Raw genomic sequence first — 18,369 nt, forward strand, 5'->3', positions numbered from 1 at the left:
TTCAGCCAGTTGTCAGTCATGTCTTCCTTCAATGGTACTTTCCCCGGGGCTGCTTGACCAGAAGTAGCCACTCACTAATTCATCATATCATGCTATTTTTTGTTTTTCTTTTTAGACAGAGTCTCGCTGTGTTGCCCAGGCTGGAGTGCAGTGGTGCATCTCGGCTCACTGCAAGCTCTGCCTCCCAGGTTCACGCCATTCTCCTGCCTCAGCCTCCCAAGTAGCTGGGACTACAGGCACCTGCCACCATGCTGTGCTAATTTTTTGTATTTTTGCTTTTTTTTTTTTTTTTTGTATTTTTAGTAGAGATGGGGTTTCACCATGTTAGCCAGGATGGTCTCAATCTCCTAACTTCGTGATCCGCCTGCCTCGGCTTCCCAAAGTGCTGGGATTATTATCATGTTTTTAAAATAATTTTCAGGGCATATACTACTATCTGCTTTTTTTTTGGTAACAGGTTTATTGAGATATGAACATACCACATGTACCATACCATACACATGTACCCTTTCAAACTATACAATTTAATGGTTTTAATGTAGTCAGATTTGTGAAACTATCACAACTGATTCCAAAACATTTTCTTTTTTTTTTGAAGTCAAAGAAACCACACCTCCTTCAGCTATCACCTCTGCATATCAAAAATAAAATTCTAAGCTCCTCAGCCAACTGGAAGGACATCTGTTCTCTGCTAAGAGCGTTCAAAAGTTAACCTGAAAAACTAGTTCAGCCCATGATGGGAAGTGAGGGTCAGACATGCCTCATGATACCCTCCTCCCTTTGAAGTTCAGGCAAAACTGACCAGCATTAACATTAAAACACAGACCTTAAGACTGACAAAACAGACTCTTTGTAGGAGTAAGATACCAACATGAGAGATAGCAGGCCCTGAAAGAAATTGAAGTATTTTACCCCAAAATATATTTATTTGACATGTTTCGAAATGACCCTGCAAAGCTGTCTCTTGCGGGGAAAATCTACGTTCTGTAGAGAATCTTCTTCCCTTTCCAGGTTTTTTCTCTGATCCAGGAGAGAATTAACTAAGAGTCTGGTGCCCTTTTAATTCTGATAAGATACATTTACCATCTATTCTCTCTGAGGCCTGGCACCTGAAGGCTTCATCTGCTTCATAAAAACCTTGGTCTCCACAACCCCTTATCTTAACTCAGATACTCCTTTCCGTTAATTCCAGGCCTTTAGATAAATTCCTCCAACCAATTGCCAATCAGAAAATTTTTGAATCTACCTATGACCTGGAAGCCCCCATTTGGGGTTGTCTCACCTATTCTGGATCAAACCAATGTACATCTTATTTGTGTTGATTGATGTCTTATATCTCCCTAAAATATGTGAAACCACGCTGTAGCCCAACCACCTTGGGCAGATGTTCACAGGATCTAGTGGGGCTGTGTCATGGGCCATGGTCAGTCATATTTGGCTCAGAATAAATCTTCTCAAATATTTTTGACAGTACCCTCTAGGCCTCAGCAACCACTGTTCTATGTTCTCTCTAGGGATTTGTTTATTTGGGACATTTCATATAAATGGAATATCTTAGTTTATTTTTACTGCTATAACAGAATACCAAAGACTGGGTAATTTATAATGAACAGAAATTTACTTCTCACAGTTCTAGAGACTGGGAAGTCCAAGATCAAAGTGCTGGCATCTTGGAAGAGGCCTTCCTGTTGTGTTGTAACATGGTGGAAAGTATCACATGGTGAAAGAGTAGAGAGGACAGGAAGAGAGACCAAGAGGGGATGAACCTACTCCTGCAATAATAAACCTGAAACCGCCTTTGAAAAATTATGACAGTAAGAGAAATCTGACATGGCTGACTCCATCTTGATTCTAGCCTCACAAGCTGGCTGCCTTCATTTATTCCAGGGCATGGGCCAAGCTAACTTTGAGAGAAATTTAGTTTTTAGTTTAAGTGGTAATAGCCCTTCCCCGAAACTAAACTGCCCTTGTAAAATTAATGAAAGGCCAAGTTAGGAGGATAAAAGGGGTCTGAATTCTTCTAAGATGTAGATGTAGTTTAAAAATAACCAGACATTATACTAGAGGCCACAAGATTTGCAACTTCCCCAGTTATTCCTGCAAATAACATCACTATTGCAGAACCTGAGATTGGCCTTTTGAGATGGCTTTTCAGATTTCTGCATTTCTGACAACCAGATGGCCCCACCCAGACCTGTAACTCAACTAGTCCTGTGGTCCCACCCAGAAGTGGGCTCAACACATGAGGACCATTTTCCACACCCTTATGATCGCATCTCCAACCAATCAGCAACACCAATACGCTAACCCCTGCCTGCCAAACTATCTTTAAAAAGCTCCTGACCTCTGAGCCTTCGGTGAGATTGATTTGACTAATAACTCCATTTCCCACGTGGTGTGTCTGACTTCATGTCAATTAAGCTCTTTCTTTAGTGCAATGCCATGATCTCCATGAATTGATTTTATTTGCGCAATGGGCAGGAAGAACTCGTCAGATGGTTACAAATGAACTCCTGAGATAATGGCAGCACCTTTGAAAGGTTCCACCTCCCAAAATAGTCGCAAGACAATTAAATTTCAACAGGACTTTTGGAGGGGACAAAGATTCAAGCCATAGCATGGAATAATACAATCCCTGCACTTTCATGACTAGCACAATGTTTTCAGAATCATACGTGTTGTAGCATGTATCAGAACTTCATTCTTCTTTTTATATCCATCTGAATATTTTTGTGAATTTCTATACAGTTTCATCATGTGTCTCTAATAACTAAGAGAAAAGAGACCTGTAATCCCAAACAACTTGCATTAAGCAAAGCGTCTTCTGCTTCTACATTATAACGTGGGTCTCTTGTTCCATGGTTAGCTTCTCTCCCCAGCAGCATGATACTTTTTGGGCATTCAAAACCCAGTTGATGACATAAGTTGATTGATTGCTTTATGACTCACTTAGGCCGGGTTAGGCAGACACCTGCATGCATTCCTACTGTTTAGAGGGAAAGTTCTAGTGTTGAAGCACAAGAAGGCATTTGTTTGACTTTCACAAAGACTTGTCTTTCTACTCTGGTGGGATCTTGAGCTAACACTGCTAATAGAATTAATAAATGTGCAGTGCTAAACTTCCCTGCTGTTGGATGGTCCTAAATGATTGTGCATATACACATAAGAAAGATCTTTCCCCAAGGCCCTGCTTCTGCTCATCACTTGAATGGCAAAGACGAGTGAAGTAGTCTTATTGCCACGTTCCCCACAGTCAGTCACAGCCATGTTAATTTAACCAGGACCTAAACCCACAATCAATCACAGCCATGTTAATTTAACCTGGACCTAAAGTTTCAGCATGAATTCAGCCTTGGGCTAACAGTGCTTCTAACTTGATAGCTTGGTTGGGATTTATTTTGAAGACTATTTTCTGCTACTTAGGCAAAGCCTGGGTTCATTCATTCATTCATTACACATTTGTTAAGTCTCTGAAGGCTGTAGTTAGGTGCTGGGGATAGGATACAGAGATAAAAGATAATCCCTACTTTTCAGCAGTTCATGGTCTAGAGCAGGAGCTAGGTTAGTGACTATCACAAAACAGTGAAATGATGAGATATCTGGTAGAAGCACCTGATCCTGTTAAGGGAGGAGAAGAGATATCAGGAGAGTATGTAAAGGAGGTGACTCCTGAGCTGACTCCTGAAGGGAAGGTTGAAGTTAACCATGTAAGTCATGGGGAGAACCTTTGGGCTTAGGAGCAGATGTGCAATGGATTTCCTGGTGGTTGGAACTGGCTGGGCTGAGTGGTGTGGTTTAGGCTGTGTTAAGGCCTGAGATGGGAAGGGTATCAAGATCAGAGCCCCCCAGTCTAAGAAGTTTGGCCATTAGCATGAGGATATATAGTCCCTTGACCAGTTAACTCAGGAGACTGGGCTGGATATCCCCCATGGTTCTTCCAACTCTAATGTTCCACGATTCTTTTAAATTTTTCTGACACAGGAATAGTGGATTATTTGTAATTTTTTGTGGTTGTTTTTTATAGAGTCCAGGGACATGATTTTAGTAGGTTATATGAGGTCAGGAGTGTGGGTTACGTATGGTATACAGTTTGTTCCACTATAACACCATTTCTTTTTTTTTTTTTTTGATATGAAGTCTCTTTCTTTCGCCCAGGCTGGAGTACAGTGGCATGATCTCAGCTCACTGCCACCATGTCTAACTTTTGTATTTTTAGTCGAGACAGAGTTTCAACCATGTTGGCCAGGCTGGTTTTGAACTCCTGACCTCATGATCCACCCATCTCGGCCTCCCAAAGTGCTAGGATTACAGGCATGAGTCACCGCACCCGGCCACACCATTTCTATATCGCCACTGACCTCAGATATATTTGAAAAATTGGAAATTGATTACAATATTAAGGTTGTGTTGGTTCCTAAGCAATTTTTCCTGAGAAAAGGAAGCATAGATTAGCAGGAATGAGATTGTAACCTTAAGCTGGAAAGGAAAAGGTACTTAATAGACTGGTGCACAGGCAGGGCCTCTTCCAGAAGATGAGCCATGAGCACAGGTCCCTGGACTCCCTCCCTGTTAGGGGGTGTGCCCAGCCTTTGCAGCTGTGCTCAGCTCCTGCTCATGTGGCTGCACAGCCACCATTGCCAGCTTTCTGCAAGAGCCTCTTCTCCACGTCTATCACCTGGACTTCCTCAAGCCAGCACTTCCAATCAAGTGTTTTCTACATTTTTTATAACCCCAAATCAACCTCCAGTCTAGCTGGGCTGTGCAAGCTATCCTCCAAAGTAACAATGACTTTGGTTGTAAATAGGCATACATTTGAATGGTCAACCCACCCCCTGAATTTTCCCACAATTTTGTGAATGGGAGGTTTTCAAAGAATGTCTGTGTCACCTTACAGGGGAAATCCCCATACTTTACAATTCTATGGCTTGGGGTAATTTTTATTTTTACTTGTTAATGTGAGGATATTATATTTATTGTAAAAAAACCTATATAAAATATATATGTTTTTAAGTAGGAAGACTGTATGTAATCCTTCTCTCCAAATACAGTAAGCCCTCATTTAACGTTGTTGATAGATTCTGTGACTTTAGCGGAAGGACATATAACAAAACCAATTTTCCCGTAGGCTGACTGATATAAAGAAGAGTTAAATTCCTATAGCATATTTCTGGTTACAAAAACCTTACCAAACTTCTAGATAAAGACAAAAACACTTGTAATATTACACATTGAAATAAATGTGAGCTATACGTACATTTAAGAAAGATTAATAAAAACAAGATGATTATTTACCCAGTGATTCCAGTTCAGGATCACGGGTGGCCAGAGCCCATCTCTGCAGCTCTGGGTGCCAGATGGGACCCAGCCTGGACAGGATGCCCTCCCATCCCAGGACACACTCACCGATACCCACACCCACTGAGACAGGGACCATTGAGACACACCAATGAAGCCAACAGGCAGTTTTGGGCTATGAAAGGAAAGCAGAGGACCCAGAGAAAACCCAAGCAGGCATGGGGAGAACATGCCAAAGCTACACAGACAGTGACCCTGCCAGGAAGAGATTTTTATGTTCACATCAAAGTCGTAATGAAACAAAGCTGAGTGACTTGACGTTATTTGAGGACCTGCGGCACTCCAGGTAACCCAATTTTAACTCCTCCAAAAATGAGTGCTAACTGCTATTTCCACCAGGGTGGTACATCAGTGCCACTTGCAGCCCTCCACTGGTGGTTGATATCAAGGATAGAGGGACTTGGAGCGTCACAGAAGCGGGAGCAGAAATCTGCCTGCTGGATTCTCGCCAAAAGACTTCCTAAGTCTTTTCTCCCTTACACAATTATGCAGACATTTCTGCATTGTTAAAAGGCTTTTCTTTTTGTCCAAAGACAATTAAAATGCTCCTTTCATAAAATTAGATATTTTCCCAAAGGGTTGAGAAAGAACTAGAGAGCCAGGCTTTGTACTGTTCTCCTCTTCAAAACGTGGCATTGCTGTCATTTCACTCTCGATCCCAAATCAGCTTTCTAAAAATACAGTCAAATCATGCTGGGCTGCCTAAATATATTTGCAGTGAAGCAGTGAATAATTTGAAGTGACTAGTATTCCACAAATGTTTTCTTTATATAAATTTTCTGTTAAATTAAATAGAATCTCTTTATATTAAGAAAATCAAATAACCAGTACCTCTAAATTGAGTTCTTTTCCTTCTTTTATTTTTTGAATTCCATGCACATGAAATACAATGTTACTAAGAGTCACTGGTAAATCATTTTGGATTTTTTTAGACTTTCATGTATACAGAAATAACCACTAAGAGAAGTTGATGAGGTGAGGGATATGTTAATTAGCTCAAGTGAATCTTTTTATTGTATATACATAGATCAAAATATCACATTGTACTCTATAAATATGCATACTTATTATTTGTCCATTAAAAATACATTTTAAAAATTAAAAACAGGAAACAGCTGCAGAATTTTTCTACTAGCTTAGTACTTAGGTTTTGGACCTCTTAATCTAAGAGTTTATTTTTAGGAAAAGTTGTCCTCATGGAACCTAATGCTTTATGGTTCTACTTGGGGACATGTTTTGGTAATTGTGGAATTATTATAGGGACAGTGAATTCGATTCAGCAAATGTAAATTCAATGACTATAAATTAAATTATATTTTGAGTGAGTATATAATCTTTATTTCAAGTTGAATCTCATCAACTACAAGGAGTTTTGGTCTTCAACATAGGAAACCTCCTATTATTTTGGCTTTACTGAGTGAATTATGCCTGAAACTACCATGCTGATGAGATGTGTACAGTGGAGACTTTTTTTTCTTTAAGAGATTGAAAATATTTTTTAAAAAATCCTAAAATATTCATTGCAATTTCTAATCATCATCATCATCATCATCATCGTCATCATCATCGTCATCATCATCGTCTTCATTTTTCCTCTTTACCTATTTGTTGCTAGGTAAGGCTAAGTACGTATCATCTCATCAAACTCTCATACTTCCCAAATGGACAGATGTTTAATGCCAACAATTTTCATATGAGTAACTAAAATGACACTGCACCAGGTCTGTAACCCCCTGTGTTTCCTTCATGGTACAATATATAAATGTTTCATTCCCAATTCATGTAAATCTTCCCTCTTTGCCAGGTATTACATTGTGCCTACTTTTAGATAACCAGGCCTTGAATGAGGGGATACTTAAATAGCCGTCAGCTTTCGCCAATGTCCAATTACCTCCCATTGAACATCTTGCATAAGTCTTTGTGGGTGAATTTTTTTAAAGATGGGAATGGATTATTTGATATTCAAGTATCCAGGAAATCCAACTTTGCAAATAGTGACTTCTTACACAATGGCATAATCAACCTGCGTCATGATTGTGTCTAAGACCAGGGCTCAGATATGGGGGTGCCTGGAAGGCTGCTTCCACTTGCACCCCATTGTTCTTGCATGCATTGACCCCGTTCACCTTTCCTTTTATTCTACCCATCCTACAGGCTCTTTTCTCTCTGAAACTTTCCTTCTTTTGTACAATTATTTCCCCGATGTGGTTGGTCAGGCCATTGACTGCTCTCTGATAATCTGGGGGACCAGAACTGTGTCTTTAGAGTTGCCTGCTGCCAAAAGCCATTTCATCTTTTTTCCTCCCTCAATGTCTGGAACAATAATTTGTCAAGAAAAGTTACTTGTTCAAGCAGACTTTTTTTCCTCTCTTTCTGATGCTAGAACACCCAACACAAGCCAGTTTAAACTGACAAGAATTAGGCCAGGTGTGGTGGCTCACACCTGTAATCCTAGCATTCTGGGGGGCTAAGGCGGGTGGTCAGGAGTTTGAAACCAGCCTGGCCAACATGGAGGAACCCCATCTCTACTAAAAATAAAAAACAAAAATAGCCAGGCGTGGTGGCATGTGCCTGTAGTTCCAGCTACACGGGAGACTGAGGCAGGAGAATTGTTTGAGCCCAGAGGCGGAGGTTGCAGTGAGCTGAGATTGCGCCACCGCACTCCAGCCTTGGTGACAGAGCAAGACTCTGTCTCAAAAACAAACAAACTGACAAACAACAACAAACAAACAAACAAAAAACCAAAACTGAAAAGAATGAAATGGCTAATACAATTGAAAAGTCTGGGGCCAGCCTCTGGATTCAGTGGGATCCAAGGTCTCAGTGGAGCTTGTCAAGATTTCTCTCCTTTTCTTGGCTGTCTTCTTCTGAATGGTGTCTACTCACTGTCACCTGGTCCCTTTGTAGTTCCAAGATAGGCTCCAGTCCCATCTCCAACCTCTTATCAACTCCACAAGAAGGTTCATTTATTCAACACATGTTACTTGTGTATCTCCTCTGTGCAAGGCAATATTCTAGACTCTGGGGATAGAGCAATGAACAAAGCAGTCACAAATCTTTAGCTCACTTCTGCTGATTCTCTCTTCCACAAAAATCCTAATAATGTCTCAACGAATTCTTTCTGACTGGTCTGGCGTGGGTCACCAGCCCAACCCTAAAGTGAATGGGGGAGTCAGCCCCACAGGACTGGAGGGACTGAGCTGAGTTGGAGGGAAGCTCCCCAGAGGAACATCATCAATGCACTGTTGCAAGCAGGGTAAAGAATGGATGCCGCTAAGTAAGCAAAAACAGTAGCTGGCCACCGTGCCCACTGCCATCAGTCAATGCCCATTGATTTGCAGCCTGGCCAGCTCTGTGGTTCTTGTACTCCATGCTCTCCTGTTTCCTCAGTCAGGCCTCTTTCAGCCCCAGTGTTCCTGACACACAACTTTCTTCCCTTTGGCTGCAGCTCCAGATGAAGATGAGTGAGCGGGCCGCCTCACTGAGCACCATGGTGCCCCTGCCTCGCAGCGCCTACTGGCAGCACATCACACGGCAGCACAGCACGGGGCAGCTCTACCGCCTGCAAGGTAAGCGCGGTGCTGCCTGTGTCCAGGGTGTGGGCCAGGCCTGGCAGTTCTGGGGAGAGGGCTCAGCTCAACTCCCAGCTGTTGCATGCCAGCTGGTCAGTGCCCTTCCTCCAAAGGTAGGACCCCCACCAAGGCCTCACAACATGAGGCACTTAATCTTTGTAGAGCCATACTTCTCAGATATTTGCATTTATCACAGTGTCCTGGGGAAGTCACTTAAAATGCAGATTCTTGGGTTTCATCCCCAGAGACTCTAGATCTTAAGGCACAGGATATGGTTGAGCAATCTGCACTTTTAACAGACCGTACGCAGGGTCTGGGCGAGGGGCCAGGGACCAGGCTTCAAGAAATGATGTAGCGGACTGATGAATCACAGCATCAGCATTACTTGAAGTCTTGCTGGAAATGCAAATTTCCATGCCCTTCCCCACACCTACTGAATCAGGAGCTCTGAGGGTGGGGCCAGGCCGCGTGTGTTTGAACAAGCCCTCCGGGTGATTCTCCCGAGACCTCAGGTCTAGGAGCCAATGTTTGACAGGATGGGGCCCTGCACTGAGGCCAGAAGCCATGGCTTCAGGTTTGCTGAATGACTTTAGGCAAATCCTAGTAAGCCCTTCTTTCAGAGGAGTGGTCTCTGAAGCACGAGACAGAATGGCCCATAGTGCAGACAACGTGAACAATTACAAATTCTATTTAAACTGGCTGGGCACGGTGGCTCACACCTGTAATCCCAGCACTTTGGGAGGCTGAGGCAGGCAGATCACCTGAGGTCAGGAGTTGTAGACCAGCCTAGTCAATGTGGTGAAGCCCTGTCTCTACTAAAAACAAATACAAAATTTAGCTGGGCTCGGTGGCGTGTGCCTGTAATCCCAGCTGAGTCAGGGGAATCGCTTGAACCCAGGAGGCATAGATTGCAGTGAGGCGAATGGTGCCATTGCACTCCAGCCTGGACAACAAGAACAAAACTCTGTCTGAAAAAATTCTATTTAAACCTTCTCCTGTCCCTTCAAACATTTTTTTTTCTTACATTTCATATTACATAAGAATATCTTATGCACATATAATTTATAAACAAGCAAACAAACCTGTGTGGAGTATACTTGCAAAAAAACCTCTTTAATGATGAGGTGCAAGATCACCAAACTCGAAATAGCAGGCGCTAGACCACACGTAGTTTACTTGCAGAAATTTGCTGAATAAATGAATGCAAGAATGAATGAATGACCACGGGAGACTGCAGCCTCAGCCCTCCATGCCCGCTCTGAACCCTGGTCACAACAGCCTTTTTCTCAGTCTTTGCTGTTGGTCCTTTCTCCCCCTAGGCAGCTTTTCCTGTAGGCTGCGCCCATCCCTCATCCTAGTTGACTCCTGCTCACCTCCAGGTCTCACCTCCAGCGCCCCTCAGACTCCAAGGAAGCCCTCCAGACTTTATTGTAGATTGCGTGGACACCTCTGATGATGTGCACTCATAAGATGCAGATGATGACCAGTGTTCATTTCATATTTATCTATGTGACCACTTGACTCATGGTCGGCTCTCCTAGGAAGCAATACTGTCCAGGAGGGCAGGAGAGCTGCTCCTCTGTGTGTCTTTATCATTTTATCCCCCGGTGCCTTGCATGTCTTCCATTAGTATTTGTTGAAAGAATGTTAAGAATGCACTGGGGGTGTTTACGTTTTAGTTTTCATGACTCTGTGCTCTGTTCACTAGCAGAGAGCATGGCACATAGCAGATACTGCAAAAAATAAAAATAAAATAAAATAAAAAAAAATCCTGAGTGCCTCTGTGAACAGCTGAGCAAATGACTGAATTAATAATAGACAAATAGGTTTACCTTTCAAGATATCTCTGCAGAGAGAATGGGTTAGATCGGGTTGTCACAAATGCCACTGATCCCCTTTAAACTTCAAAAATTTTTTGTAATATTTGAGTTATCACAGTTTTTATCATATACATACCAGAATGTTACTCAATTTTACTCTCTTTTATTTGAATATATCTTTTTTTAAAAAAAGCATATTTTACTACCTTAATACTGCTATATCCACTGGTTATACTTTTTTTGTTGTTGAGACAGGGTCTGGCTCTTCGCCTAGGCTGGAGTGCAGTGGTGCGATCATGGCTCACTGCAGTCTCAACCTCCTGGACACCAGTGATCCTCCTGCCTCAGCCTACCGAATAGCTGGGACTACAGGTGTGTGCCACCAAGCCCAGCTAATTTATTGTTTTTTGTTTTTAGTAGAGAGGGGGTCTTACTGTGTTGCACAGACTGGTCTCAAACTTCTGAGCTCAAGCAATCTTCCTGCTTCGGCCTCCCAAAGTGCTGGAATTATAGGCATCAGCCACTGCACCCAGCTAGTTATGCTGTTTAATAGACAATAAAATAATAAGTATTGAAGATTTAAAATATGTTCACAGAGTACCTAAAATTATCTTGCTTATTACAAGTGGCTATTTAAACAACAAGTAAATTTTTTTAAAAAAATTTTATTCTTCTACCTATACTGCCTACCTTCCCTCTCCCCTCCTTTTCATGCCCCTTAGAAAAAGAAAATAAGATTGGGTAAAGTTAATGACTTGGTGGCCCAGTGTGCCATATGATAAAGTTACAGAGCCTTTAATTTCTTCTTGTTTTGCTGGTGATTATGGATTGTAATTCCTCTGGCCAATTCACCTACATTGATGAATTTCAGGCTTTTTTTTTTTTTTTTTTTTTTTTTCTGGCAAATCTGGAGGTTATGGTTGGAAATCATACAGACCCTTAGGGAGGAATTTGCCAAATCAGTTTGAGAATAAGGGTCTTTTTCTCAAATTTAGTCTTCGAGAGCCACCTGCTGGTTGATTTGGGAATTACCATTTTATTACCATTTTTGGTGGGGAAAAGGAGGTGCTGGTTTTGACACGTGCCATACAAGACATACATAATCTACCTTCACTGCTTCTCCCACTTCGTTTTAAAATTTTCATAGAAATTCTCTTCTATGATTATACAGATACAAAATCAACATTGGAAGTAGGTTTATAATGAAAACTGGCTGGGCATGGTAGCTCATGCCTGTAATCACAGCCCTTTGGGAGGCCAAGGTGGGTGGATCACCTGAGGTCAGGAGTTCAAGACCAGCCTGGCCAACATGGTGAAACCCCACCTCTACTAAAAATACCAAAATTAGCCAGGCGCGGTGGCGGGCACCTGTAATTCCAGCTACTCGGAAAGCTGAGGTGGGAGAATTGCTTGTACCCAGGAAGCAGAGGTTGCAGTGAGCCAAGATCGTGCCACTGCACTCCAGCCTGGGCAACAAGAGTGAAACTCTGTCTCAGTAAAAGAAAAAAAAAGAAAGAAAGAAAATTATGGAAGAAACTTACAGAAGCAATCAACAAGTTTATGTTGAACACTCTTCATTGGATTCTTTTAGGAATGCATTGGATAAAATAACAGCAGTTACATCAGTAGCATTTCCCAAATTATATTCCTTGGAAAGCTAACTCTGGTAGATAGCACCTTCCCCCTAAGAAAAGTACTGTCGTCAAACGAGTTTAGGGGAAATGCTACATGTTAAATTCTCATGGAGAGTCAGAAAACAAATCAATAATTTCAGGGCTCTGAGATGTCCTGCAATAAAAAAAACCTGATTAAACTTGTTTAAACCAAAGCTCTGCACATCTATTTGGACATGAAACCTCTTCTCCCTCTTGCTATATGAGCAAACATTCACATGCCACCAGTGCAGTGCTGAAATCTCAGATTTCATCATTACGAGGGAGACAAGCCATATTCAATGGGGTCTTTCTAAAAGCTACTCTTTCTGAGGACCTACTGTGTACCGGCTTTCCACTGAGACCTAAAATACATGATCTCATTTAGATCCCAAAACAGCTGCCTGACAGGGTATTTTATTCTCATTTGCTGTTTGGAAACTGAGAATTTGAAAGGTTACTAAGGTGTCCAAGACTACCTATCTAGTAAGTAGCAAAGATTGTAAGGTTTTTATCTCTCATTCATCCGTCCATCCATTCTTTGTTTACTCAGTAAATGTTTATGGAGCATCTAGTTTAGGCCAAGCGCTGTGCTAGATGACAGACATATCTGGGACTCCCAGGCAGGGACATTCCTCCCCCCTTGGAGCTTATAATCTAATGGAGAGTCACCATCCATAATCAGTAGTTAATTTCAGATTTGGTATATGGAACAGTGAAAAAGAAAGTTTTTATGATAAAGAAGGTGAGGCAGAGCTGTTGGTTTTGAGAAGACACTGACAAAGGGACTTCTTGAGATGGGGTAGTCAGTGGAAGCTCCTGCATCACTGAGGACCTTAAGTCTAAAAGAGGCAGCCATACCAAGGGCCAGGGGAAGGCATTCTCCATAGAGAGATCAGCAATGCAAAGGCCCTGAGTCACAAATTAGCTGCCTGCGTTCAAAGACCAGGAAGGAGCCAGTGTGGCTGGTGCCTAAGGGACATAAAGAGATAGCTGGGGTGGTGATCACAGGTGACCAAGACTTGCTTATCCTAAGTGTGAGGGGAAGCATTAGAGGGTCCTCCTCAGCATGGCAGTGTCAGATTTAATTGACATTTTCATTCAAGGGATTACAAGAGAACAGGAGAGGAAGTGGGAGACTAGCCCCAAGACTGTTGCACATGAGCGCCAGAGGGTCTGCTTCAGTACAATGCGCCTCTAACTCTCTCACCTCCTTCTCAAAGTTATAATCTCAGCAAGCTTTACCCTTAGGCCAAGGTGCTTCATTGCTCCAGGATTTTCAGAGCTCTTCTGTGGGAATTGCCTTGGAAGATAGCATCACTTGTTTCAAAACAAAAACAAGAAAAACTAGGCACCTAGATCACAGATCGGACTTAAGGTAACTTGAGGAAATCAAAGGGTGACACTGAACAGTTGTGTCACTGACCCAGGCATCTTCCATTTAGCCTTATGTGGTTCTCCTGACAACCGCGGGAGTTGGTGAGAGTGGGACCATCCTCTCCATTTCAATGACTGAAGAAATGGAGACCTTTGGAGGTTAAAGTCTTACTCCAGGCCACGTGGCTGGTGGATGCAGGCACTGGCATTAGTGCTCCGGTGCTCTGACTTCTAATCCAGGCTACTGCCTTCATCATATGGTCTTACCTGTGGGAGGAAGTCATGCCTCCATGGGTGATTTCAAATGCAGGTTCCGTGAGACCGAAATGCCTCCAGAGGATTCATTCCAACCCATGCAATTTACATTTTGATTTTAAAGATCATCGATTCTTGGAGCAAGGGGCTACTTTGGAGAAGTTAACATTGTTTTTTTCAGTATTAATCCTACCACAGTCACAAACATCATATGGGCAGAAGTTAAGAGGGAAGCAATAGATTCGGATCCAAGCAAATGTGAAAGGTGTCAAACCCGCATGTCTACAGGGTCCAGGCAGGCTATGCAGATGAGTAAACAGGACAGGTATAGGAGTGGCAGGGTCCCTGGCGGATGTCAGGGAGAGCAGGCAGTCTGCTGTCTGCAGATGGTCATGCTTAGCAGAATGTAGGGCTAGTTTTGCCTTCCAGTTTTCCAGGAGTACAGGGAAATTGACATCTTTATGGGCAGTCAGCAGCTATTTAAATATTAATAAGCAATTCCAAATGTTTTAAAGCCTGTGGAGGCCAGAGAACAGGTCTGGGTCCAGATGTGGTCTACAGGTTATTACCAGCTTGTGACTTTTGTGTGAACTGCAACAATGTAGGGAGGGTTGGGAAGCCTTTCATTCCATTTGCTGGCGTTACACTAAACACAGCATTCAAACCATGCAGGAAAGACTCAGCCTTCAGGATAGAAACTGTAAGCGTTTTCATTTTGACTTGACCTCAAGTGAATGCTGTCAGTCATTTCTCTGTGCAGTTGACTAAAACTTTGGATTCTGCACTAACAATATTTGTATGGTCTCTGCTCCCTGAAGGAGATTTTGATACACAGTCATAAAGATATTCTTGGATTTTTACTTATAGTACTCAAACTCATTAATACAATTTCTCTGCGTTTCAGTGCGTGCATGCGTCTGTGTGTTGGAAGGAGAATAGAATGTGTGTTCAAACTGGCTGGGAGTTTGGGATAAATGATTTCTAATTATTTGGGATATATTAATATTCAAGACTTAGCTACTAATAATCACTGCTGTTATGTACTAGCAACTATATGACTGGATAAATCATTTTCCTTTGGTTCAGATTTGAGTCTTGCAAGTATCTGAATCCAAGACGTTATTTTTTGCTTGTTTCTGTTTTGGTGTTGAGACCATAGTAATAGATTTAAGACTGTACAGTGGCTGGGCGCGGTGGCTCAAGCCTGTAATCCCAGCACTTTGGGAGGCCGAGGCGGGCGGATCAGGAGGTCAGGAGATCGAGACCATCCTGGCTAACACGGTGAAACCCCGTCTCTACTAAAAAATAAAAAAACTAGCCGGGCGAGGTGGCGGGCGCCTGTAGTCCCAGCTACTCGGGAGGCTGAGGCAGGAGAATGGTGTGAACCCGGGAGGCGGAGCTTGCAGGGAGCCGAGATTCGGCCACTGCGCTCCAGCCTGGGCAACAGAGCGAAACTCCGAATCAAAAAAAAGACTCTACAGGTCATGAAGCCATTTCTACTTCCTTTATTCTTCAACATACTGTGAGGAGGGGGAACAAATGTTTTCTCCCCATTCCACAGGAGTGAAAAATGGGTCAAAGCGATGTTGTTCCTTGTCTAAGTTCATGCTTCTGGGAGGAAGATCAAATGGGACTTGAACTGAGGTCAGGGCTGCTTATGATAAGATGATAGAGCATAAACTCAAGGCTTAAGGGCCACACGCCACCATAAACATTTTTGCATGGTTTAGTGTTTAAAAACAACATTGCCAGGTGCAGTGGCTCACACTTATAATCTCAGCACTTTGGGAGGCCAAGGCAGATCACTTGGGCCCAGGAGTTTGAGACCAGCCTAGGCAATGTGGCGAGACCCTGTCCCTACAAAAAATACAAAAATTAGTCGCGTGTGGTGGCGAACACCTGTGGTCCTAGTTACTCGAGAGACTGAGGTGGGAGGATCACCTGAGCTCAAGAGGTTGAGGCTGCAGTGAGCTGAGATCACGCCCCTGCACTCCAGCCCTGGCGAAAAAAATAAATAAAAATAAAAATAAAAACAACATTTTTCTGAATGTGTGTGGGTGGGCGGACATGCTCCACTGGCTGCAGTCCTGTTTCTTGCGCCTGCTTGATGCACACATGTACTCACCAAGGCTGCGGAAGTTTGTTCCCAAGGCTTTGCGCTGAGTCCTGAGCTCTTCACCTAGCAGTGTGCATTTCTTTGCTTGTGGTAACCCTTGGGCAGCAGGTGGCAGTAGAACCTCTAGTTTTTGTTAAATCAGCGCAGTCTTATCTACAGGGATGGGCAAACTAGGGCTTGTGAGCCAAATCCAGTCTGCTGTCTGTTTTCATTAATAAAGCATTATTAGGACGTCCAGGCCCATTCATTACATATTAACTATGGCTGCTTTTGTGCTACAGGCAGCAGGGCTGAGTAGCGGCAATGAGACCGTATGGTTTACAAAACCTAAAATATTTAGTGTCTGGCTCTTTCTAGAAAATGCTTGACAACCCATATATTATTAATATGTCACAAAGATCTTGTGCATTGCCTTCTTGACTTTTTAAACTCTGTTTGGTCTGAAATCTAAACCTGAAATAATAAAAGCTAAATGAATTTTAGGAAGTTCTCTTTAACATTTACAAGATTAGCAAAGTGTAAGCATAAGACTGCCTTATTGCTACTCAGGTTTCTAAAAAGTATTCTGGCTAAAAGTTTCCATAGTTCTGTCTCATTTCTCCTAAATACCCTGGATGTAGGGATTGAGGCAGGTGAAAAATTAAGGAAGAAAATAATTGCTAATGGACTGACCGTAGCTCAACCCAGAGACCACATGCAAATGATATGTAAATCATACAATATCTGTGACTCATTTACATATCATCGTGAGTAGCCTTTGGAAAAAATTCTGCCTTAAGTACATTTACTTATTTCTGTTATAGAGAAAATTGTTACCAGCTAATTTGATTGTGGGCTCTCTCTTGTAACTGTTGATTTTAAATTCTTTTTGGAAAAGATGTTGCCAGCCCTCTGAAGCTTCATCGAACAGAGACTTTTCCAGCCTACAGATCTGAGCACTGACAGTAACTGCCAAGAATTGTTAACACACTTGTGATGTGTCAGCCACAGATTCACCCAGGAGGTCACAGAATGACAGCAAGGGAAGTGACGACGAAGAGAAGAAGCTTAACGTCCTGGCTAATTGTGTGGTCATTGGGAAACTCTGCAATACAATAATTTTCTTTATTTTCTTTTTCTTTTTTAAATTCTTAGCGTAATTGAAACATGCTCTATAGATATTGACTCTGTGTTCCCTCTTTTACAGCTGGACAGAAAGAAGTCAATGTCACGAAATGATTTTCTATTGTAGATACCTTATCCCTTGCACTTCTCTGAATCTGTCCTTTTGTGGATTCTTGTGATTTTTCTTCCAAGTGTTTCAGTTGTATGACAGTCAGTATTGACAATAAAATGGCTTTTAATTATTTGTTGTTTGTTTACGCCCTATTCCTCAGTTATTATTACTGTGGTTCTGATTAACTACTGGAAATTATATTTGATTATATCACCAATTAGTTAAATCAGTGCTTTGACTCACTCTTATCTGTTCTGTTCAAAACTATTCTTTCAAAGAACCCGTTAGTATTGTTTACAGAGTTACAGTTTTTCTTATATGCTTTCCTCACCCTCCTACCCCCTTTTTTAAAAGCGTTTATTTTGTTCGGAGTACCTTCATAAAACATTTGAAAATAAAAGATCATTCTTCACCCATATGTTCTTTGGATTCTGGCAACACGTTTTTCTCTATCCTAGGTATTTCTGAAGGGTGTGTGGACATTTTGCATGTGAGCTTTGAGTGTATTGCGTATTGTGTTTAATATGAATTCAACCATTCACGCATTTTCTCACTCATTCATTAACGTGGTCTGTATTGAGTGTCTATGGGTTTCCGGCACTGTACTGGTGTCCGGGGACGTAGAAATCAAAAGACACAGTCTTTGTTGCCAAAGACTTTAATTCCAGAAGAGTACCACAAGAAAATCAAGTTGGAAATCTCATACAGTGACACCTGCTAAATGGGCCCCCGGTGGCCGTGAACTTCTAAAGAGAAGGTCAGTGCTGGATGTGAATTGAATTTTGTGAGCACCGTAAGTTAGAGTTCCTCTAAAGCTGCAGAGCAAGCAGGGATCGTGCCTGCCTGTTTCACTACTCTTTGCCAGATAAAATACAGGATACTCAATTAAATTTGAATTTCAGATAAGCAATGCATAGTTTTATAGATCTGAGTTAGCTGGGATTTCCAAGGACACTGCTGGTCAGGATGCGTTTTTTCAAGGGGTTGAGAAATATCGGTGAAAGGA

At 42.2% G+C, this 18,369-nt stretch overlaps 1 protein-coding gene across 1 annotated transcript in view; it reads left to right on the forward strand.

Moving 5' to 3' along the window:
* DOK5 (docking protein 5) overlaps positions 1 to 17,781 on the forward strand; it is a 170,945-nt gene extending 153,164 nt beyond the window's left edge. Inside the window, exons 7-8 of the mRNA XM_003904593.3 lie at positions 8,804 to 8,924; positions 17,025 to 17,781. Coding sequence (XP_003904642.1) covers positions 8,804 to 8,924; positions 17,025 to 17,089 — 186 coding nt within the window. The 3' untranslated portion in view covers positions 17,090 to 17,781. The remainder of the gene's footprint in view (positions 1 to 8,803; positions 8,925 to 17,024) is intronic.
* Positions 17,782 to 18,369: the final 588 nt, after the last annotated feature.

Source organism: Papio anubis, chromosome 16, assembly GCF_008728515.1.
Source record: "Papio anubis isolate 15944 chromosome 16, Panubis1.0, whole genome shotgun sequence".
NCBI lineage: Eukaryota > Metazoa > Chordata > Mammalia > Primates > Cercopithecidae > Papio > Papio anubis.